The sequence below is a fragment of the Petromyzon marinus genome, chromosome 17, assembly GCF_048934315.1.
Source record: "Petromyzon marinus isolate PM22_M1 ecotype Great Lakes invasive population chromosome 17, UKy_Petmar_22M1.pri1.0, whole genome shotgun sequence".
In the NCBI taxonomy this organism is placed as follows: domain Eukaryota; kingdom Metazoa; phylum Chordata; class Hyperoartia; order Petromyzontiformes; family Petromyzontidae; genus Petromyzon; species Petromyzon marinus.
The window spans coordinates 11,453,031-11,477,933 of NC_133683.1; the positions used below are offsets into that span (position 1 = coordinate 11,453,031).

Sequence of the window (24,903 nt, forward strand, 5' to 3'; positions counted from 1 at the left end):
ATATTTAGTTGGCCGCTTCAAAACACTCATGAATATTAAGTTTGCTGCTTCAAAACACTCATGAATATTTAGTTGGCCGCTTCAAAACACTCATGAATATTAAGTTGGCCGCTTCAAAACACTCATGAATATTTAGTTGGCCGCTTCAAAACACTCATGAATATTTAGTTTGCCGCTTCAAAACACTCATGAATATTAAGTTGGCCGCTTCAAAACACTCATGAATATTTAGTTGGCCACTTCAAACACTCATGAATATTAAGTTGGCCGCTTCAAAACACTCATGAATATTTAGTTGGCCGCTTTAAACACTCATGAATATTTAGTTTGCCGCTTCAAAACACTCATGAATATTTAGTTGGCCGCTTCAAAACACTCATGAATATTAAGTTGGCCGCTTCAAAACACTCATGAATATTAAGTTGGCCGCTTCAAACACTCATGAATATTTAGTTGGCCGCTTCAAACACTCATGAATATTAAGTTGGCCGCTTCAAAACACTCATGAATATTTAGTTGGCCGCTTCAAACACTCATGAATATTTAGTTTGCTGCTTCAAAACACTCATGAATATTTAGTTGGCCGCTTCAAAACACTCATGAATATTAAGTTGGCCGCTTCAAAACACTCATGAATATTAAGTCGGCCGCTTCAAACACTCATGAAGATTTAGTTGGCCGCTTCAAACACTCATGAATATTAAGTTGGCCGCTTCAAACACTCATGAATATTAAGTTGGTCGCTTCAAACACTCATGAATATTTAGTTGGCCGCTTCAAAACACTCATGAATATTAAGTTGGCCGCTTCAAACACTCATGAAGATTTAGTTGGCCGCTTCAAACACTCATGAATATTAAGTTGGCCGCTTCGAACACTCATGAATATTAAGTTGGCCGCTTCAAACACTCATGAATATTTAGTTTGCCGCTTCAAACACTCATGAATATTAAGTTGGCCGCTTCAAACACTCATGAATATTTAGTTGGCCGCTTCAAAACACTCATGAATATTAAGTTGGCCGCTTCAAACACTCATGAAGATTAGTTGGCCGCTTCAAAACTCATGAATATTAAGTTGGCCGCTTCAAACACTCATGAATATTAAGTTGGCCGCTTCAAACACTCATGAATATTTAGTTGGCCGCTTCAAAACACTCGTGAATATTAAGTTTGCCGCTTCAAAACACTCATGAATATTTAGTTGGCCGCTTCAAAACACTCATGAATATTAAGTTGGCCGCTTCAAACACTCATGAATATTTAGTTGGCCGCTTCAAACACTCATGAATATTAAGTTGGCCGCTTCAAACACTCATGAATATTAAGTTGGCCGCTTCAAACACTCATGAATATTTAGTTGGCCGCTTCAAACACTCATGAATATTAAGTTGGCCGCTTCAAAACACTCGTGAATATTTAGTTGTCCGCTTCAAAACACTCATGAATATTTAGTTGGCCGCTTCAAACACTCATGAATATTAAGTTGGCCGCTTCAAACACTCATGAATATTTAGTTGGCCGCTTCAAACACTCATGAATATTAAGTTGGCCGCTTCAAAACACTCATGAATATTAAGTTGGCCGCTTCAAACACTCATGAATATTTAGTTGGCTGCTTCAAACACTCATGAATATTTAGTTGGCCGCTTCAAACACTCATGAATATTAAGTTGGCCGCTTCAAACCACTCATGAATGTTAAGTTGGCCGCTTCAAAAACTCATGAATATTAAGTTGGCCGCTTCAAACACTCATGAATATTTAGTTGGCCGCTTCAAACACTCATGAATATTTAGTTGGCCGCTTCAAACACTCATGAATATTTAGTTCGCTACAAACACTCATGAATATTAAGTTAGCCGCTTCAAACACTCATAAATATTAAGTTGGCCGCTGCAAACACTCATGAATATTAAGTTGGCCCCTTCAAACACTCATGAATATTAAGTTGGCCGCTTCAAACACTCATGAATATTTAGTTGGCCGCTTCAAACACTCATGAATATTAAGTTGGCCGCTTCAAAACACTCATGAATATTAAGTTGGCCGCTTCAAACACTCATGAATATTAAGTTGGCTGCTTCAAACACTCATGAATATTAAGTTGGCCGCTTCAAACACTCATGAATATTTAGTTGGCCGCTTCAAACACTCATGAATATTAAGTTAGCCGCTTCAAACACTCATGAATATTAAGTTGTTCGCTTCAAACACTCATGAATATTAAGTTGGCCGCTTCAAACACTCATGAATATTAAGTTGGCTGCTTCAAACACTCATGAATATTAAGTTGGCCGCTTCAAACACTCATGAATATTTAGTTGGCCGCTTCAAACACTCATGAATATTAAGTTGGCCGCTTGAAACACTCATGAATATTAAGTTGGCCGCTTCAAAAACTCATGAATATTTAGTTGGCTGCTTCAAACACTCATGAATATTAAGTTGGCCGCTTCAAACACTCATGAATATTAAGTTGGCCGCTTCAAACACTCATGAATATTAAGTTGGCCGCTTCAAACACTCATGAATATTAAGTTGGCCGCTTCAAACACTCATGAATATTAAGTTGGCCGCTTCAAACACTCATGAATATTAATTTGGCCGCTTCAAACACTCATGAATATTTAGTTGGCCGCTGCAAACACTCATGAATATTAAGTTGGCCGCTTCAACACTCATGAATATTTAGTTGGCCGCTTCAAATACTCATGAATATTAAGTTGGCCGCTTCAAAACACTCATGAATATTAAGTTGGCCGCTTGAAACACTCATGAATATTAAGTTGGCCGCTTCAAAACACTCATGAATATTAAGTTAGCCCCTTCAAACACTCATGAATATTAAGTTGGCCGCTTCAAACACTCATGAAGATTAGTTGGCCGCTTCAAAACTCATGAATATTAAGTTGGCCGCTTCAAACACTCATGAATATTAAGTTGGCCGCTTCAAACACTCATGAATATTTAGTTGGCCGCTTCAAAACACTCGTGAATATTAAGTTTGCCGCTTCAAAACACTCATGAATATTTAGTTGGCCGCTTCAAAACACTCATGAATATTAAGTTGGCCGCTTCAAACACTCATGAATATTAAGTTGGCCGCTTCAAACACTCATGAATATTTAGTTGGCCGCTTCAAACACTCATGAATATTAAGTTGGCCGCTTCAAAACACTCATGAATATTTAGTTGGCCGCTTCAAACACTCATGAATATTTAGTTTGCTGCTTCAAAACACTCATGAATATTTAGTTGGCCGCTTCAAACACTCATGAATATTTAGTTTGCTGCTTCAAAACACTCATGAATATTTAGTTGGCCGCTTCAAAACACTCATGAATATTAAGTTGGCCGCTTCAAAACACTCATGAATATTAAGTCGGCCGCTTCAAACACTCATGAAGATTTAGTTGGCCGCTTCAAACACTCATGAATATTAAGTTGGCCGCTTCAAACACTCATGAATATTAAGTTGGTCGCTTCAAACACTCATGAATATTTAGTTGGCCGCTTCAAAACACTCATGAATATTAAGTTGGCCGCTTCAAACACTCATGAAGATTTAGTTGGCCGCTTCAAACACTCATGAATATTAAGTTGGCCGCTTCGAACACTCATGAATATTAAGTTGGCCGCTTCAAACACTCATGAATATTTAGTTTGCCGCTTCAAACACTCATGAATATTAAGTTGGCCGCTTCAAACACTCATGAATATTTAGTTGGCCGCTTCAAAACACTCATGAATATTAAGTTGGCCGCTTCAAACACTCATGAAGATTAGTTGGCCGCTTCAAAACTCATGAATATTAAGTTGGCCGCTTCAAACACTCATGAATATTAAGTTGGCCGCTTCAAACACTCATGAATATTTAGTTGGCCGCTTCAAAACACTCGTGAATATTAAGTTTGCCGCTTCAAAACACTCATGAATATTTAGTTGGCCGCTTCAAAACACTCATGAATATTAAGTTGGCCGCTTCAAACACTCATGAATATTTAGTTGGCCGCTTCAAACACTCATGAATATTAAGTTGGCCGCTTCAAACACTCATGAATATTAAGTTGGCCGCTTCAAACACTCATGAATATTTAGTTGGCCGCTTCAAACACTCATGAATATTAAGTTGGCCGCTTCAAAACACTCGTGAATATTTAGTTGTCCGCTTCAAAACACTCATGAATATTTAGTTGGCCGCTTCAAACACTCATGAATATTAAGTTGGCCGCTTCAAACACTCATGAATATTTAGTTGGCCGCTTCAAACACTCATGAATATTAAGTTGGCCGCTTCAAAACACTCATGAATATTAAGTTGGCCGCTTCAAACACTCATGAATATTTAGTTGGCTGCTTCAAACACTCATGAATATTTAGTTGGCCGCTTCAAACACTCATGAATATTAAGTTGGCCGCTTCAAACCACTCATGAATGTTAAGTTGGCCGCTTCAAAAACTCATGAATATTAAGTTGGCCGCTTCAAACACTCATGAATATTTAGTTGCCGCTTCAAACACTCATGAATATTTAGTTGGCCGCTTCAAACACTCATGAATATTTAGTTCGCTACAAACACTCATGAATATTAAGTTAGCCGCTTCAAACACTCATAAATATTAAGTTGGCCGCTGCAAACACTCATGAATATTAAGTTGGCCCCTTCAAACACTCATGAATATTAAGTTGGCCGCTTCAAACACTCATGAATATTTAGTTGGCCGCTTCAAACACTCATGAATATTAAGTTGGCCGCTTCAAAACACTCATGAATATTAAGTTGGCCGCTTCAAACACTCATGAATATTAAGTTGGCTGCTTCAAACACTCATGAATATTAAGTTGGCCGCTTCAAACACTCATGAATATTTAGTTGGCCGCTTCAAACACTCATGAATATTAAGTTAGCCGCTTCAAACACTCATGAATATTAAGTTGTTCGCTTCAAACACTCATGAATATTAAGTTGGCCGCTTCAAACACTCATGAATATTAAGTTGGCTGCTTCAAACACTCATGAATATTAAGTTGGCCGCTTCAAACACTCATGAATATTTAGTTGGCCGCTTCAAACACTCATGAATATTAAGTTGGCCGCTTGAAACACTCATGAATATTAAGTTGGCCGCTTCAAAAACTCATGAATATTTAGTTGGCTGCTTCAAACACTCATGAATATTAAGTTGGCCGCTTCAAACACTCATGAATATTAAGTTGGCCGCTTCAAACACTCATGAATATTAAGTTGGCCGCTTCAAACACTCATGAATATTAAGTTGGCCGCTTCAAACACTCATGAATATTTAGTTGGCCGCTTCAAACACTCATGAATATTAATTTGGCCGCTTCAAACACTCATGAATATTTAGTTGGCCGCTTCAAATACTCATGAATATTAAGTTGGCCGCTTCAACACTCATGAATATTAAGTTGGCCGCTTCAAATACTCATGAATATTAAGTTGGCCGCTTCAAAACACTCATGAATATTAAGTTGGCCGCTTGAAACACTCATGAATATTAAGTTGGCCGCTTCAAAACACTCATGAATATTAAGTTGGCCGCTTCAAACACTCATGAATATTTTGTTGGCCGCTTCAAACACTCATGAATATTAAGTTGGCCGCTTGAAACACTCATGAATATTAAGTTGGCCGCTTCAAAACACTCATGAATATTAAGTTGGCCGCTTCAAACACTCATGAATATTAAGTTGGCCGCTTCAAACACTCATGAATATTAAGTTGGCCGCTTCAAACACTCATGAATATTAAGTTGGCCGCTTCAAACACTCATGAATATTAAGTTGGCCGCTTCAAACCCTCATGAATATTTAGTTGTCCGCTTCAAAAACTCATGAATATTAAGTTGGCCGCTTCAAACACTCATGAATATTAAGTTGGCCGCTTCAAAACACTCATGAATATTTAGTTGGCCAACAACACTCGCGAAACATTCCATCGTGGCCTCGAACTTCGAGAATATTAATAGTTACCTCAATCTTGATTTAAAGCTTTCGTGACTGCAGGGATTCATATTCTTGGTTCTTTCGGTAAAGTCACTAAGTAGAAGGGAAACAATAAAATAAGAAATTCTCACCATCATCATCAGGTGTGAAAACCACACCTGATGATGATTGTGTGAAAACCACACCTGATGATGATTGCTTGTGTTGCAGTCGAAACGTCGTGATAATTTCATTGTTTTATTATTTTATTGTTTCCCTTCTACGTGACTTTGCCGAAAGAACCAAGAATAATAGTTCCCTCAAAATTTTGATCCGCAGTCCCATGTACCTTATTGATCTATTCTCAACCAATTAATTTTTAATAGGGTTAAAGCCCAACTCAAGTCTTTCGCTGGAGTTAGGGGCCGTCCATAAATGACGTCACGCACCTAGGAGGGTGGGTGGGTGGGGTCAGACATTTGTGACGATCTCGATCTGAAGCTTTCGTGACGAGGGGGTGGGGGGGGGGGTTGAGAAATGTGACGTCACATCAAAATGCGCAACTTTAAATAAATACAGAATTGTTATAACAACACTAATTGTGTATAACAACACTCCTACAACATCAGAGTGCAGCGTCACATTAAATACGCACTACAATGACGATAGTTTAAAGCGATTTGAAGCATGTTTTATTTTTAAAATGGAAATGTTTTTTTTTTGGGGGGGGGGAGAGCTTTGTGACGTCATATTTGAGGTGGGGGGGGGGTCTGACTTTTTGTGACGCCGTGTAACGAGGCGGGGTGGGTCAAAAATCGTCTAAAATCGCGTGACGTCACTTATGGACGGCCCCTTGTAAATACATAACGTGTTAAAGAGCAATTAATTTAACTGCTTTACACGTCGATCCACTGCTGGATGACGGGTCTCCCCACGCCTGTACGGGTCGTGGAGGGATGTGGCGAGCGGTGGGCGCTCACGGCCAACACCACAGTGACGATTACCTGAACCCCTAGGTCGGCTCAGCCTCAAATGACTACCTAGTATGGTGCGCAAACATCGCCACTGGGGAGACAAAGACGGCCGGGCGTGGCCCTGGCCACCCACCCCAGCGTGTGCCTCGATAGGTGCTCGCTAACGACACTTGCCCCTACAGTGTGTTGAGGCTATACAGGGGGTTCTTTGTCTTTGCGACCACACTTCACCACGCCGACCAGTGCAGGATGGCGAAGGCGGAGAGCAACGCCGATTAGCACGGTTGGCTACGTGCGAAAGAAGCTCAACATCCGTGGAAGCAAAAACAAGAGTTAAGAATCAATCATTTGCTGCACTGACATTGCGTGGACACGGATTCTCGTCGCGATGCGGCATTGGCAGAAGCGTGCATGACAAAACAAACTCGAACGCATTCGCGTCAATATCACTGTGGCCTTAACCGCAGTAATTCTACCTCTCTGGTCCGTGACGAAGAGTCATTGCCCGAAACGTCACCGATTATATTTATTTTTAAAGTAGTGTTATCGTCCATCTATGACGGTCACGCATTCGGTTCTCAAATCCTGTTCAGTTCCTAGCGAGTTCTAGCGACAGGAGGCGCATTTCGGGTGATTTGTAAACTGTGACACATTCTATGAATCACACGTACACCACTTAACTTTGAACGTTTCCATTGCGGAAGTAGGGTAAATTAAAATCATGTCCTGGAGGGACACGAGAAGGGAAATATATGATTTCTATGTGCTGCTCGAAACTGACGATTTTCCAGCCTGCATTTTTATTCTGTACATGATGGGGACGGAGGGGCGGGGGGTTCTGGTCATTTACAGATGTGATTATTGTTGATATTAGTCAAGCTAATGGGTTCCTATGGTGTGAATGTGGGGACTCCACATATATATTTATTTCCCAGAGACAGACTACGTGACCAAACAAAACATGTTTAGAACGTGCGTGTTCAGTACGGCTTTGTGTATCTGCGAAACTTGGAAATTAAAAAAAAGATTGACAGAGGAAAGATATTGGCACTGGAAATGTATTGCAACAGAAGAATACTGCAACTAAGCTGGATCAAAATAGTGACCAACTTAAAATAAAAATGGTTGCACATAGAATAAGGGGCCGTCCATAAATGACGTCACACACCTAGGGGGGGGGAGGGGGGTCAGACATTCGTGACGATGTGTGACGAGGGGGGGAGGGGGGGTTTGAGAAATGTGACGTCACGTCAAAATGCGCAACTTTAAATAAATAAAAACAATAGAATTGTTATCACAACACTAATTTTCTATCAATTTTCATGATTAACTATTTGATTATTTAAATTTATGAAGGTCACCTTTGATTTTTTTCCACGAAGGAGCATTTTGCTTCTCCATGGGATAATGGAGAAGCATTAGTTTTGTAAAAATTTTGAATGATTTTTATTAAACACTTTGATTTTAATGATTCTACCAGGGCTTTTCATTCTGTGGAATGAATATGTGCATGTGATAACTGTACTCTCCATTTTGCTTCGTTCTACTACAAAGTTTCAAGTATTTTTTTAAAATAAATTTAGATTTAAAGCTTTCGTGACTGCAGGGATTCATATTCTTGGTTCTTTCGGTAAAGTCACATAGAAGGGAAACAATAAAATAATAAAAATTTAAAACAATAAATTACCACGACATTTCGACTGCAACACAAGCAATCATCAGGTGTGAAAACCACAGCAAGAAAATTTGATAAAAAGTGGCGGGTTTTTTTTACGTTAGCACCACGGAGAGCGATTTGGCAGTAATTCAGATGGACGAGTCCATCTATGTTCAGAAAAGAGGAGGGGGGACGAAAATAACGGATGCGGTCTGAAAGCCACTGTAAGCGTGAACAATCAAATCCTTCCAATGATTGCTAAGCCAGAATCCATCTTCTCGGTTGAAATTGTCTCTGTGTTTGTATATGTGGATAGCCTCTATCAGTGAGCATTGGTGGCTCTATACTCTTGCCGATGAGTAATATTTAATTATGCCGAAATCGGTCCACAATTTGTCTGCATCACTGCCGGTCACATTTGCTCACATTTTATTTTGATGCTGACCTAAAGCACCATGATCACAATGCACTTATTCAGAAAATGCTGATGTTTTTTGCATAATGCAAAACGTCTGTGTGCTTTCTGACGCATATTTTGTGTCTCGTTTGAAACTGTGCCTGCAAATGTTTTCAATAAGTTCATTGTTGCAGCTCTGGCATGAGAAAAATGGATACTGCCCAATGGAAAACAAAGTTTAAACACGCGCTCAGAGCCGTGGGGAGTGCATGTGAGCAATTACACTCAACAAGTGGATCAGAGAATGTAGGACATAACCTACAATAAAGACTTAGTAAGAGTGAGTGGAATTTGGCCTCGAATAACGATAGATGGGGTGATAAGCAGGTGGATGACACTGGTGTCGAATGTGCAGCCAAAGACGAGAACCCGCCCGAGAGGATGGACGCGGAGATGGAGCGATGATCAATCACATCACGCACGGACAGATTCCGGCATGCGAGCTCGAGAGAGATGTCGACGGCGTGCGTAAAGCCTTCATCCAGCAGGGAATAGACCGTGGCTGATTAAGAATATTGGAAGAGAAAAAAAAGTGAAGATGCATCCCTGCGATTGCTTGCCGAGGCTGACGGAAGGGCATCCACTAGAACAAGCTTGAGAGCAGTGTTCTTCACTCACTAGAACAAGCTTGAGAGCAGCGTTCTTCACTCACTAGAACAAGCTTGAGAGCAGTGTTCTTCACTCACCAGAACAAGCTTGAGAACAGTGTTCTTCACTCACTAGAACAAGCTTGAGAGCAGTGTTCTTCACTCACTAGAACAAGCTTGAGAGCAGTGTTCTTCACTCACTAGAACAAGCTTGAGAGCAGTGTCCTTCACGCACTAGAACAAGCTTGAGAGCAGTGTTCTTCACTCATTAGAACAAGCTTGAGAGCAGTGTTCTTCACTCACTAGAACAAGCTTGAGAGCAGTGTTCTTCACTCACTAGAACAAGCTTGAGAGCAGTGTTCTTCACTCACTAGAACAAGCTTGAGAGCAGTGTTCTTCACTCACTAGAACAAGCTTGAGAGCAGTGTTCTTCACTCACTAGAACAAGCTTGAGAGCAGTGTTCTTCACTCACTAGAACAAGCTTTAAAGCAGTGTTCTTCACTAACTAGAACAAGCTTTAGAGCAGTGTTCTTCACTCACTAGAACAAGCTTTAGAGCAGTGTTCTTCACTCACTTGAACAAGATTTAGAGCAGTGTTCTTCACTCACTAGAACAAGCTTGAGAGCAGCGTTCTTCACTCACTAGAACAAGCTTTAGAGCAGTGTTCTTCACTCACTAGAACAAGCTTGAGAGCAGTGTTCTTCACTCACTCGAACAAGCTTTAGAGCAGTGTTCTTCACTCACTCGAACAAGCTTGAGAGCAGTGTTCTTCACTCACTAGAACAAGCTTGAGAGCAGCGTTCTTCACTCACTAGAACAAGCTTGAGAGCAGTGTTCTTCACTCACTAGAACAAGCTTTAGAGCAGCGTTCTTCATTCACTAGAACACGCTTGAGAGCAGTGTTCTTCACTCACTAGAACAAGCTTGAGAGCAGTGTTCTTCACTCACTAGAACAAGCTTTAGAGCAGTGTTCTTCACTCACTAGAACAAGCTTGAGAGCAGTGTTCTTCACTCACTAGAACAAGCTTTAGAGCAGTGTTCTTCACTCACTAGAACAAGATTTAGAGCAGTGTTCTTCACTCACTAGAACAAGCTTGAGAGCAGTGTTCTTCAATCACTAGAACAAGCTTGAGAGCAGTGTTCTTCACTCACTAGAAAAAGCTTGAGAGCAATGTTTTTCACTCACTAGAACAAGCTTGAGAACAGTGTTCTTCACTCACTAGAACAAGCTTGAGAGCAGTGTTCTTCACTCACAAGAACAAGCTTTAGAGCAGTGTTCTTCACTCACTAGAACAAGCATGAGAGCAGTGTTCTTCACGCACTAGAACAAGCTTGAGAGCAGTGTTCTTCACTCACTAGAACAAGCTTTAAAGCAGTGTTATTCACTAACTAGAACAAGCTTTAGAGCAGTGTTCTTCACTCACTAGAACAAGCTTGAGAGCAGTGTTCTTCACTCACTTGAACAAGATTTAGAGCAGTGTTCTTCACTCACTAGAACAAGCTTGAGAGCAGCGTTCTTCACTCACTAGAACAAGCTTGAGAGCAGTGTTCTTCACGCACTAGAACAAGATTTAAAGCAGTGTTCTTCACTCACTAGAACAAGCTTGAGAGCAGTGTTCTTCACTCACTAGAACAAGCTTTATAGCAGTGTTCTTCACTCACTAGAACAAGCTTTAGAGCAGTGTTCTTCACTCACTAGAAGAAGCTTTAGAGCAGTGTTCTTCACTCACTAGAACAAGCTTTAGAGCAGTGTTCTTCACTCACTAGAACAAGCTTGAGAGCAGTGTTCTTCACTCACTAGAACAAGCTTGAGAGCAGTGTTCTTCACTCACTAGAACAAGCTTTAGAGCAGCGTTCTTCATTCACTAGAACACGCTTGAGAGCAGTGTTCTTCACTCACTAGAACAAGCTTGAGAGCAGTGTTCTTCACTCACTAGAACAAGCTTTAGAGCAGTGTTCTTCACTTACTAGAACAAGATTTAGAGCAGTGTTCTTCACTCACTAGAACAAGCATGAGAGCAGTGTTCTTCACTCACTAGAACAAGCTTTAGAGCAGTGTTCTTCACTCACTAGAACAAGCTTTAGAGCAGTGTTCTTCACTCACTAGAACAAGCTTTAGAGCAGTGTTCTTCACTCACTAGAACAAGCTTTAGAGCAGTGTTCTTCACTCACTAGAACAAGCTTGAGAGCAGTGTTCTTCACTCACTAGAACAAGATTTAGAGCAGTGTTCTTCACTCACTAGAACAAGCTTTAGAGCAGTGTTCTTCACTCACTAGAACAAGCTTTAGAGCAGTGTTCTTCACTCACAAGAACAAGCTTGAGAGCAGTGTTCTTCACTCACTAGAACAAGATTGAGAGCAGTGTTTTTTACTCACTAGAACAAGCTTTAGAGCAGTGTTCTTCACTCACTAGAACAAGCTTGAGAGCAGTGTTCTTCACTCACTAGAACAAGCTTGAGAGCAGTGTTCTTCACTCACTAGAACAAGCTTTAGAGCAGTGTTCTTCACTCACTAGAACAAGCTTTAGAGCAGTGTTCTTCACTCACTAGAACAAGCTTTAGAGCAGTGTTCTTCACTCACTAGAACAAGCTTGAGAGCAGTGTTCTTCACTCGCTAGAACAAGCTTTAGAGCAGTGTTCTTCACTCACTAGAACAACATTTAGAGCAGTGTTCTTCACTCACTAGAACAAGCTTGAGAGCAGTGTTCTTCACTCACTAGAACAAGATTTAGAGCAGTGTTCTTCACTCACTAGAACAAGCTTGAGAGCAGTGTTCTTCACTCACTAGAACAAGCTTGAGAGCAGTGTTCTTCACTCACTAGAACAAGCTTTAGAGCAGTGTTCTTCACTCACTAGAACAAGCTTTAGAGCAGTGTTCTTCACTCACTAGAACAAGCTTGAGAGCAGTGTTCTTCACTCACTAGAACAAGCTTGAGAGCAGTGTTCTTCACTCACTAGAACAAGCTTGAGAGCAGTGTTCTTCACTCACTAGAACAAGCTTTAGAGCAGTGTTCTTCACTCACTAGAACAAGCTTTAGAGCAGTGTTCTTCACTCACAAGAACAAGCTTGAGAGCAGTGTTCTTCACTCACTAGAACAAGATTGAGAGCAGTGTTTTTTACTCACTAGAACAAGCTTTAGAGCAGTGTTCTTCACTCACTAGAACAAGCTTTAGAGCAGTGTTCTTCACTCACTAGAACAAGCTTTAGAGCAGTGTTCTTCACTTACTAGAACAACATTTAGAGCAGTGTTCTTCACTTACTAGAACAAGCTTTAGAGCAGTGTTCTTCACTCACTAGAACAAGCTTGAGAGCAGTGTTCTTCACTCACTAGAACAAGCTTGAGAGCAGTGTTCTCCACTTATTTTCGGTGAGGGGGCGTGGCACTTTCGCCCATGAGACATCAGTGTTGAGGGCCGTCATTTTTGAAACCATTGCGGTTGACAGCACAATGGGGAGTGTTGTCACGTGTTGTTGTTGCGTATAGTCGGGGTCCGCACGTCAGGGGCCGCACTAAAGGCCGCCAGGGGCCGCCAGTGGCTCGCGGACCTTGCAATGAATGACTGCTCTGGGGTGGTAGTGAGGCCGACTCTCTGACGATGGACAGACAGGTGGGAATACCCACGCTTTACCTCACCACACGCGACCTGCACTCGACTAACTGCGATCTACGAATTTATACTCCAGGGTGGACAGAGGCCGTGGAGGGAGTTAACTACCTTGCCTAGTATGGGGCCGTCCATAAATGACGTCACGCGATTTTTGACGATTTTTGACCCCCCCCCCCCCTCGTCACACGGCGTCACAAAAAGTCAGACCCTCCCCCCCCAAAAAATGACGTCACAAAGCTCTGCCTATATGACGTCACAAAGCTCTGCCTGTTGTATATGCCGCGTCTTGAAAAATGTATACAAATAATACATATTAAATGAAAATAGAACATGCATAATTATCAGAATGTATGCTAATTTATGTAATTATGCGCATAAATTATGCAATTAGGAAAGATGATTATGCTGATGCGTTCCGTTATGATAATTAGGCTCTGCCTCGTTGTTGAGGGTCGTATTATCAATCGGGATAATACAATTATTCTCGCTTTAACATTTACTGATTATGTCTTAGTGTGTTTATGTCAGGTCTCCAAATGAAAATCTCACCGCAGGATACAGTTCTTATAATTAATATTATTACGCATGAACTTAGGAAGGCACCACTCAAGACACTTCTGTGTTAAGAAACTTTATTGTTTTATATATATTTTATTATTTTGTTGTTTCCCTTCAACGTGACTTTACCGAAAGAACTAAGAATATGAATTACTGCAGTCACGAAAGCTTTAAATCAAAATAAAAACATAACACTCTAATATGCGAACTCTTATGCTTGGAATTGTCAACACAGTACTCCTGGAGATGTTCCCCTCATTGATCCGTACATTTAACCCTCAATGATTACGTTTGTTAAACTGGGTAACAGAACAGGCGATACATTCCTCAGAGTAACGCGAGCATATACGGCGATAGGAAAAGGTCCTTAAAATTAATGTAACAATATTCATACAAACAGTAATGAAGGAACCTGTTCCTAAAGCAAGAGTAGTTATCAATTAATTCATTGGCAAGATTATGCAATTAACGAAAACGAAAATGACTAAAATATTTCTAACAATCGCATTCATGTAACTCGACGGGCAGCAATGCTTTTTCACGATCAGTTCATATTCGACGCGCTTTATCATTAGTCTTCTTATTATTAGTCCGAGTATGTGTTCCATCAATTATTTGCGTCAAGCAGACGCCAGGCGATGCGTTGGAGTGTGTGAGTGTGCGCGTGTCATACGAACAGCTTGGCCTTCCCTCTTTCTCACGGGCGGCCGCAGTTTCTGTCCACTGCTGGATGGAAGAGTCGGCACGCCGCTCGCCGTCGGACAGCGCCCGCAGCTCGTCCGCTGGCAGCTGGCACCCTTGGCTGGTGGCGCTGGTGGTGCTGGTGGCGCTGGTGGCGCTGGTGGCGCTGGTCCGTGCTCTCTCCTGCTCCGTGCTCTCTGGCGGTGCCGATTGCGCGTGCAGCTGGTTCTCTGCGATGCTGGCTTGGTCGATGCTTGGCGCTTTCCGCCCTTTCTCGAGGTTGATTGCCTGACGTTGCTCTTCTGTAGCTGGCGGTTGTGTTCTGTCGCTGATGGTTGTCTTCTGTAGCTGACGGTTGTCTTCTGTAGCTGACGGTTGTGTTCTGTAGCTGATGGTTGTGTTCTGTCGCTGATGGTTGTCTTCTGTAGCTGATGGTTGTCTTCTGTAGCTGATGGTTGTCTTCTGTAGCTGATGGTTGTCTTCTGTAGCTGACGGTTGTCTTCTGTAGCTGACGGTTGTCTTCTGTAGCTGATGGTTGTCTTCTGTAGCTGATGGTTGTCTTCTGTAGCTGACGGTTGTCTTCTGTAGCTGGCGGTTGTCTTCTGTAGCTGATGGTTGTCTTCTGTAGCTGATGGTTGTCTTCTGTAGCTGATGGTTGTCTTCTGTAGCTGACGGTTGTCTTCTGTAGCTGATGGTTGTCTTCTGTCGCTGACGGTTGTCTTCTGTAGCTGACGGTTGTCTTCTGTAGCTGATGGTTGTCTTCTATAGCTGATGGTTGTCTTCTGTAGCTGATGGTTGTGTTATGTAGCTGATGGTTGTCTTCTGTAGCTGATGGTTGTCTTCTGTCGCTGGTCGCAGTTTCTATGTATGGGTCGTGTCTCTGTTTTTACGTGAAATTCTCTCCCCTTCGGATCGCCTTCTCACAAAGGACCGAAACTTCCTTTTGATTTCGCTCTGTGCTGTGGGGGGGGGGGGGAGTTGTACGTGTGTCCGTGTGTGTGTTCTGATTTATTAAGCCATCCGTTAAGTCTCACCCTGGCTAGATTTCTGTCCCCCTCTTCAAGCCATCTTTTCATCCGTGGGACAACAGGTGCCCCAAATTGCTACACCCCGGTGTATCATTGTAGTAAAACTCTGGCGGGGTTTTCCCCCTCCCCTCTTCCCTCCCGGTGTGACGTTATTTTTGCCTCTCACAAAGGGGTGTGTTGCGGCTTTTGAAGTTGTATTCTGTTTCGATTTGAAGCTTTCGTGACTGCAAGGATTCATCTTCTTTGGTTCTTTCGGTAAAGTCACGTAGAATGAGAATAAAGTATGCTAAATTCTCCTGTTTTATATGTAAACCCCTTTGTCAAGATGCCTCACTTCTCTAAACCAGCTTAAAAGACGCTGCGAATCTTAGCAGCGTTCATTGTAGCTCTGTCGTCCCGACAGGTTTGTTCCTTTCACCTGAAGAAGGCCACTTGTGTTGTGGCCGAAACGTCGTGAGAATTTTATTGTTTTATTTTATTATTTTATTCTCATTCTACGTGGTGACTTTACCGAAAGAACCAAAGAACTTGTATTCTGTTGTATGGTTTGGAAGTAACATTTTTATTTTACCTCTTATAGCTTGATAACGAACCAGTTTGTAGTTGTCTTTCTGTAAGTGACTCAAGGTATGTTTGTAGCAGTGTTTACAGTGCTTCCATCGTGGTGTTTGATTGTTATTTTTAAGGGGGGATGCCCTTTGCATGCGTATGCAAATTTATATCACGTGCTACTGGGAGACAAAAGCGGTTGGGAGACTCTCTTTCTCTATGGGATACATTTTATCTTGGTTATGTGTGATTGACCTATTTTGCCTCATCTCTTCCTGGATAACCCTCGGTTTAATACTTCATAATTATTTGGTTTATGTTTCCCAAGATTCGTGATTTAGCATTATCACCACGTATATTCCTAGGGTTTTATTAACCTTCGTTCCCTCGTCTGTATCCAGGGATTTGTGCTGTTTATTCTCGAGTTATTATTATTATGCTATCCCGAGGTTGGAGGTATAACTAAGTCTCAGTCAAACTTCTTGACTGCTGGAATTCATAATTCCTTGGTTTCTTGGTAAAGTCACGGAGACAGCAATATAATAGAAATTAAGGTGAATAACATTAGTATTAAAATAATATATATGAGAATAACCCACTAATGTAGATTGTAGCCTGGTTTTTTTTATTCTTGTCGCTAAGTTCTGAACTTTTCTGTTAATTAAAATAACCCAAAAATTTGTCTGTTTGGTTTTCGCCACCCGGGAATCTGGTGACGCCTGTTCGCACCCCCCCCCCCTTCTCTTTGTTTTGGGTTTTTATTATCTTTTATGGTTTATCTCCGGCTGCCTGTTTCCGAGTGGGAAGGGCAGCTGCTGTGAGGGGAGGGGGGTGTTCGCATCACCCCCTTTTGCCCCAAGCGACACCGCGATTGATTATTAAAAAAAAGTATTGGCAGAATTATTCTTAATATCAATTTTGGAAAAAAAGCCTATATATACAACATGCCCCCCCCCCCAAAAAAGATTTCCATTTTGAAAATAAAACATGCTTCAAATCGCTTTAAACTATTGTCATTGTAGTGCGTATTCAATGTGGCGCTGCACTCTGATGTTGTAGGAGAAAACATTTATTAAAAAGTATATTTAATTAAGTAGAACGTGTTGTCTATATTTATTTAAAGTTGCGCATTTTTACGTGACGTCACATTTCTCAAACACCCCCCCCCCCTCGTCACAAATGTCTGAACCCCCCACACCCCCCCGAGGTGCGTGACGTCATTTATGGACGGCCCCTATAAAGGACGTCGGTTTGATCCCGACCTTGACGCCTGTTGTATGTTTGGAGTTTTCACGTTCTCCCCGTGGTCGCGTGGAATTTTCTCTCGTTCCTTCGGGTTTTCCCCTTCACATTTAGAAGTATGCATTTAGAGTACCGTAATTGGCTGCTATAAACTTCCACATGATTGAGTTATCATTTGTGGCCAGGTCGCTTCTGAAAAAATCTATATACAGTGAGGGAAAAAAGTATTTGATCCCCTGCTGATTTTGTACGTTTTCCCACTGACAAAGAAATGATCAATCTATAATTTTAATGGTAGGTTTGTTTGAACAGTGAGAGACAGAATAACAACAAAATCCAGAAAAACGCATGTCAAAAATGTTATAAATTGATTTGCATTTTAATGAGGGAAATTAGTATTTGATCCGTCTGCAAAACATGACTTTGTAATTGGTGGCAAAACCCTTGTTGGCAATCATAGAGGTCAGACGTTTCTTGTAGTTGGCCACCAGGTTTGCACACATCTCAGGAGGGATTTTGTCCCACTCCTCTTTGCAGATCTTCTCCAAGTCATTAAGGTTTCGAGGCTGACGTTTGGCAACTCGAACCTTCAGCTCCCTCCACAGATTTTCTATGGGATTAAGGTCTGGAGACTGGCTAGGCCACTCCAGGACCTTAATGTGCATCTTCTTGAGCCACTCCTTTGTTGCCTTGGCCGTGTATTTTGGGTCATTGTCATGCTGGAATACCCATCCACGACCCATTTTCAATGCCCTGGCTGAGAGGAGGTTCTCACCTAAGATTTGACGGTACATGGCCCCATCCATCGTCCCTTTGATGCGGTGAAGTTCTCCTGTCCCCTTAGCAGAAAAACACCCCCAAAGCAAGTTTCCACCTCCATGTTTGACGGTGGGGATGGTGTTCTTGGGGTCATAGGCAGCATTCCTCCTCCAAACACGGCGAGTTGAGTTGATGCCAAAGAGGTCCATTTTGATCCCATCTGACCACAACACTTTCACCCAGTTGTCCTCTGAATCATTCAGATGTTCATTGGTAAACTTCAGACGGGCATGTATATGTGCTTTCTTGAGCAGGGGGACCTTGCGGCCACTAAAGGATTTCAGTCCTTCACGGCGTAGTGTGTTACCAATTGCTTTCTTGGTGACTATGGTCCCAGCTGCCTTGAGATCATTCAAAAGATCCTCCCGTGTAGTTCTGGGATGATTCCTCACCGTTCTCATGATCATTGCAACTCCACGAGGTGAGATCTTGCATGGAGCCCAGGCCGAGGGAGATTGACAGTTCTTTTGTGTTTCTTCCATTTGCGAATAATCGCACCAACTGTTGTCACCTTCTCACCAAGCTGCTGGCAATGGTCTTGTAGCCCATTCCAGCCTTGTGTAGGTCTACAATCTTGTTCCTGACATCCTTGGAGAGCTCTTTGGTCTTGGCCATGGTGGAGAGTTTGGAATCTGATTGATTGCTTCTGTGGACAGGTGTCTTTTATACAGGTAACAAGCTGAGATTAGGAGCATTCCATTTAAGCGTGTGCTCCTAATCTCAGCTCGTTTCCTGTATAAAAGACACCTGGGAGCCAGCAATCTTTCTTATTGAGAGGGGGTCAAATACTTATTTCCCTCATTAAAATGCAAATCAATTTATAACATTTTTGACATGCGTTTTTCAGGATTTTTGTTATTCTGTCTCACTGTTCAAATAAACCCACCATTAAAATGATAGACTGATCATTTCTTTGTCAGTGGGCAAACGTACAAAATCAGCAGGGGATCAAATACTTAGTTTCATTTGCTGTTTGTAGTTAAATAAACGTTAACAAATTGACAAAACTCAACATATTCCTAAATAACACAATGGCCTTAAAATAAAAATATACAAAACGGTGACGATGCGGGCAATGGCCCTTTACAGCACACATTCTTAATTATTTTAAATGTGCCATTAAGAGCCGTTGCCCACAACGCCTCCTATTATATATTGTTATTTTAAGGCCACACGCAGTAGTATAGACGAACGTGTTCAGTGTTTCTGAGTGTTGGCATTTTTACTTCTAACGTAGGTAGAAAGATAACGTCATCGGGTCACTGGTACATGCACACATTTAATAACAGGAACGAGAAACAACGCTACATTCGGCACAAAGTCAACGCGGCCTTCAGTATATTGTACTATCAGCAGATGTTTGGGCGTGTAGCATTTCCCGGTACAATACACATGCTTAACAGGGGTTTGCTTATTGCTTTCGCGGGTCAACAATGCACGTGCGATATTCCACATCAACTTTTCTCAACTCGCCTTCGCCACGCTCAACATCTTTTGTATCTTTTGATTTAAAGCTTTCGTGACTGCAGTAATTCATATTCTTAGTTTTTTCGGTAAAGTCACGTTGAAGAGAAACAACAAAATAATAAAATATATATAAAACAATAAAAATTCTCACGACGTTTCGACCATAACTCAAACGGTCGTCTTCAGGTGTGTTGGTTCGCATAAATTTATTTTTAATTTTTAAACGGCGCATTTATTTATTTATAAAAAACGTTAGCGCCACGCGCAACGATTTGGCAGTTTACCCAGGACTAGTCCATCTATATTCTGAAAAGAGGAGGGGGGAGACGAAATTTTTTATAATGTATGCTGTCTGAAAGCCACTGTAAGCGTGAACAATCAATTAAATAAATGCGCCGTTTAAAAATAAATTTATGCGAACCAACACACCTGAAGACGACCGTTTGAGTTATGGTCGAAACGTCGTGAGAATTTTTTATTGTTTTATATATATTTTATTATTTTGTTGTTTCTCTTCAACGTGACTTTACCGAAAAAACTAAGAATATATCTTTTGTATCACCTATGTTTTTTTCTATCCCGTATTGCAAACGAAGCCACTGTTTCGCTCCACGCACACGATGGTTGGTGTTTGCATGGCAAACTCGTACCCACGTCGGGCCGCGAGAGACGACATTGTGACGCGCGTTGTTACGCCTCTCTGTTGTCGAGTCATTTGCCTGAGGGCAGATTCTTGCTTCACGTTTCCTCCTCGGTCTTCTCCGATCTTGCGATGTCCTCGTCACTGTTTTGTGTTGAAGTTTGTTGTCCTTCCCCCGCACCTCCAATTAGCACGGTTGGCTACGTACGGCGGCAGGTTTTGGCATAACGGACCCCCATCTTCAATTCGTCAAGCGGCGCTTTACATTTATACATTTCTCTACCGCTTAGCATTTACTCCCCAACATAATCCCTTCAGCAAGCCTTCACTTTCTCACTGACAACAACACCCCATCCAAATAATTTGCCTTCGACAATCCTCATCATTGGCATGCACAATTTGCAATTGAAACCACAATGTGCAACCTCTGCTTTAAATCGACAAAAACAACTGGAGGAGCTAATGTATTACTAGTTAATCCAGTGTTGACAACCCCAATGGAGCAGCATTGGTTACTCATTAGAGCGGTGAACCCAAGGAAAATGTATCTAGTTTGAGTAAACGTAGGACCATGAGGCTGGTGTCTGCTTTTTAGCCCATTTCCACCAACATCAAGTGGATTCATCAATGACAACACATTAACAGGTTACATTCAAGGTATGCTGACATTTCCCACATGAAGTTACGGAACTGTGGTGTCAAAATCAGAAGCCATTGCGATAACATTAGCAGTGTCGAGATAAGCGCAGTTACAAATTAAGTTACATTGTTGTTTCACGTCCAGATAAGAACACAAGTCTAAGCCACACGCATTAGGTAAGAACACGATTGCATCTTGTATTTGTCAATTTAAAAGCGAAGCTTCTAAAACAATTTGCACATGGGACGTTAGTTAGTATTAGCCATATTTCCACGTTCACAGTTACAAGGTAAAGCATGGGGTGGCCTGCTGTCGTCCTGGAATCAATCATTACCAAACAATGCGAGTTGATCTTATTAAACAGATACACAAATTATGTGGTGATGCAGTCTTTGGCAGTGGTGCACAAGGACAATTAACAAAAAAACTCAACTCGTTCATCAATCACACAGTGGCCTTAAAAGAAAAAAAACATAATAGGCGACGTGTTTTGAAGAAGGGCCATTGTCTGAAACATCACGTATTACATATTTTTCTTTTAAGGCCACTGTTATTAACGAATGTGCTGGGTTTTTTGGTTTACCACACAGTAGCTATTTTCAAGTACAAACATTTTCAAATGGCCAATTATGCTCACGAGCGAAGGTGTTCATGGTTGTGCTGCGTGGCTCTCCGACCTGTTTTCGGATTGTGACGCGCATTTTCCGGCAGCGTGACATTTTGGTTTGGCGTCCGACGTTTCACTCCACATGCTGGGAGGGTCCTTCTACCAGCTCAATTCAGTTCCCGGAGAAGTTCTCAGCATGTGGAATGAAACGTCGGACATTAGTTCCGAACAACTAGCGGTACAACCGGTAAGCGCATCTGAGAGCTACAAAGTTACAGAAGTCACAATGATGCAAGGCCACCCCAAAGGCTGGGAGCCTATAATCGGTGCCTCGCTAGTGTTAGTTCAACAGCTAAATGGAGGGGATGCACCAGCCCTATTCTCATTGCTATCTGGCAAGGTGGCGCTGTGGTTGGAACGCCTCGCTCAGAATTTGAAGATTGCAAATTAAATTCGGGCCAAGCATTCTTTCAGGGTCGCGAAAATGAGGACAGCTGCCAGGTCAACAATGCTTGTTTTATTGAGATAATGGCCTCCACCAAAGGTATACGGAATTTCCACAACTGGCTTAGGACTGGCAGTGGAGGCGAGCACTGCCACATTGCTCGTCTGAGAAGGCAGACTTCTAATTCTTATTCTTGAGATTTCATGAATGGTGTTAACGGTGGTTATATAGTGTTGTTTTTAATCTACCAAGTTGCTCGATCACAACTCTCCTCAAATGACAGTAGGTTTTATCACAAATCAAATGGATGTTTATTACTGATCGTCTGTGTGATTCAGATAAATTAACGAGTCACACAATGCTAATAGAAATGTCAATCAAACAGTAACTCATACTGCTCTAAGTGGTGCGAGTTAAACAACGAAGGGACAAAACAAAGCCAAGTGGCCTTTTATATTAAGCAGACAACGGTTAATCTACTAAAATAGGGGCCATCCATTTAGTACATACGCAAAAATTTGTGAAAACTTGACCCCTCTTCCTCATTTGAAGACCAATGTAGACAAATTATCGAGGCTTCACCCCCCTCCCCTCCCGTTTCCTATGCGTACGTACACTGTCAGTAGACCACCCCATACGCAAGCGTACACATTTGGGTTAACGCCCCCTCCCCCCTCATTGCGCACGTACTAAATGGATGGCCCCATAAGATGCTTAAATTGTATGCGAATGAACTTTAGGCTCATTGAACGAACAAGATCGAACATACACAGGATAACGAACGAGAAGGTACAAACAAGGAAGTACATTCTTCAATCGAATTGCGACTCCCAAATCGGAACAAAATATCGAATCGCCGGGTGGTAAGTTGGTACACGCCTCTGGTTTGACAGATGTCACAAGCGAGTGACATGTGTTTTTAAACACTGCATGCTAATTAGTCGGTAAAAAGGATTTAACCAACTGTGGTAAGCTGCCATGAGACTATTTTCTTTCAATAAGATAATTGTTTAATTAATACATCAACAGGCAAAGACAACTGGTTAGTTGTCAAAATGAAATAACATTCAAATGATCGATCAACAGACCACCCAAATCAATGTATCTCGTCGCATTTTGTTCAATCAAAGCAAACCACAGACTTGTTTCCAGCGAGTACATTTCAAATCAGTCTGAAACACCGCTGGCAACTCATTGATACGGAAGGAAAACTGTTCAACCAGTTAAACGCCCTTGCATTTAAGGGTTTAAACAGATGACTGCCTAGTTTACTTTCGCATCTTTATTACTCGCAATTTGCCGAGGCAGCACATAATTACTAAGTGGGCGGAGTCTCTCGGGGTGGCGCTTAGTCTATGCGCACGGTGAAGTTTTCTGGAAACACACCCTTGTGTTCATCCAGATCTCTGTGAGTGATCCAGTCAGCTTCCTTGATGCCCAGAAGCCAGCCGGAATCCTGCGAGTGCAAACACACAGGCACGCGGGGTTGTGGACCAAAGGATGGCTTACGTATACACGCAACATCTAAAAGTGCACACAGGACAGCGGATATATTGCTCGTCTCAGAAGAGCGACAGTTTTCACCTGTGGGATATTAAGATGAAGGTGTGACGACTGAAGATTCCGTAAAACATTGCAGTGGACTCTCAACCACATGAGTTGTCAGGAGACTTTGTGTAAAGCAGCCAATTTCAAGGGTTCATAAAATAACACTCCAGCAGCAAAGGGGTTGTCTTCTGGGTTCACTAATGTTGCTGTTTTGAAATGAATGGGCCCCATGGTATTCATTGAGGTCACGTGCCTGTAACATTGGGTCAAGACAGCAGCATTCGTGATACACGCCATACCCAGCTGATGAGACTCGCATTTGAAACTGGTCCAAGGTTATTTTTCTGACACAACATGCTGTTATAAAACACTGGCCCAAAAAGTTTTTTTGGCTGATGGACCTAGATGTTATTTTATTTTTCTTTGTCGCTGATATAAACCCTTGCTTATGTATTTATTGTACTGCTCACAACTCACCAAAATATCATATACTAAGTTTATACCATCTATACGGGGATGAACGTCAAGCACTAAGATATCCACTTTATGAAGATACAGAGTACAGGGATTTACCGTGGTCCCTAAATCATAATCAAATATCAGCTATGGCTCACTTGCCTCATTCCCCTTTATGTCATAGGCATTTTAACACCAACTGGGGCAGTACCAAAACACAAACATATGGGAGGGCTTTTGACCCTGTGACAAAAGAACAGCTATGTCACATCAGACTTCCAAAGCACAGAACACTAACAAGCATTTTAATAGATGCCTCATTTAACTATGTACATGGTGACCGTGAGCTTCACTCACCATCTGAAAATTACGTCTCTAAATATCCGTTTGGGTTCAAACCACATCCCTTCATTCGTCTGGGGTACCACTTTGTGTTTGACCGTGGAGGGCGGTGCAGATAAACCAATTGTTGTACTGTATTATACTCCAGCTTATATGTTCCCCACCTTCACCAACCTACACTGACCAGCATGGTGAAATATGGTCTGATAACCCTCCGTGACAAGCAGTGTGGGGAGGCCCTCGTCCAGCAGTGGATGCATAAAAGGGCTGTACGTTACATGCAGTTCACTTTTTATGACCGCTCATTTATGAAACTTCAAACTCATGTTGGACACCCCAGGAAGCAAAAAGCCAAGGTATGTATCCACAATATTAGATCTATATGATCGGTACTTTGAGATATGTGATATCTCTAGGCTGAACCTTCCTTAAACTTGTGCGGATAAAACCACTTTATGTATGTATGTATGTTGAACTTTCTTTGCACCGTACGTAGCCAATGGTCCTAATTGGAGGTGCGGGGGAAGGACAACAAACTAAATAAAAAAGCTATTATAAAGAAATTCGTTTTCAATATAGATTTAAAAGTGCATAGCTCTAGTGGCTTCTTAATCTCGGAAGAGTGTTCCAGACGGCCACATAATCGCAT

The 24,903-nt window shown here is 41.8% G+C and overlaps 1 protein-coding gene across 1 annotated transcript in view; it reads right to left on the bottom strand.

Moving 5' to 3' along the window:
• Positions 1 to 19,375: 19,375 nt before the first annotated feature.
• LOC116943343 (myc box-dependent-interacting protein 1-like) overlaps positions 19,376 to 24,903 on the bottom strand; it is a 32,684-nt gene continuing 27,156 nt past the window's right edge. Inside the window, exon 17 of the mRNA XM_032956161.2 lies at positions 19,376 to 23,364. Coding sequence (XP_032812052.2) covers positions 23,257 to 23,364 — 108 coding nt within the window. The 3' untranslated portion in view covers positions 19,376 to 23,256. The remainder of the gene's footprint in view (positions 23,365 to 24,903) is intronic.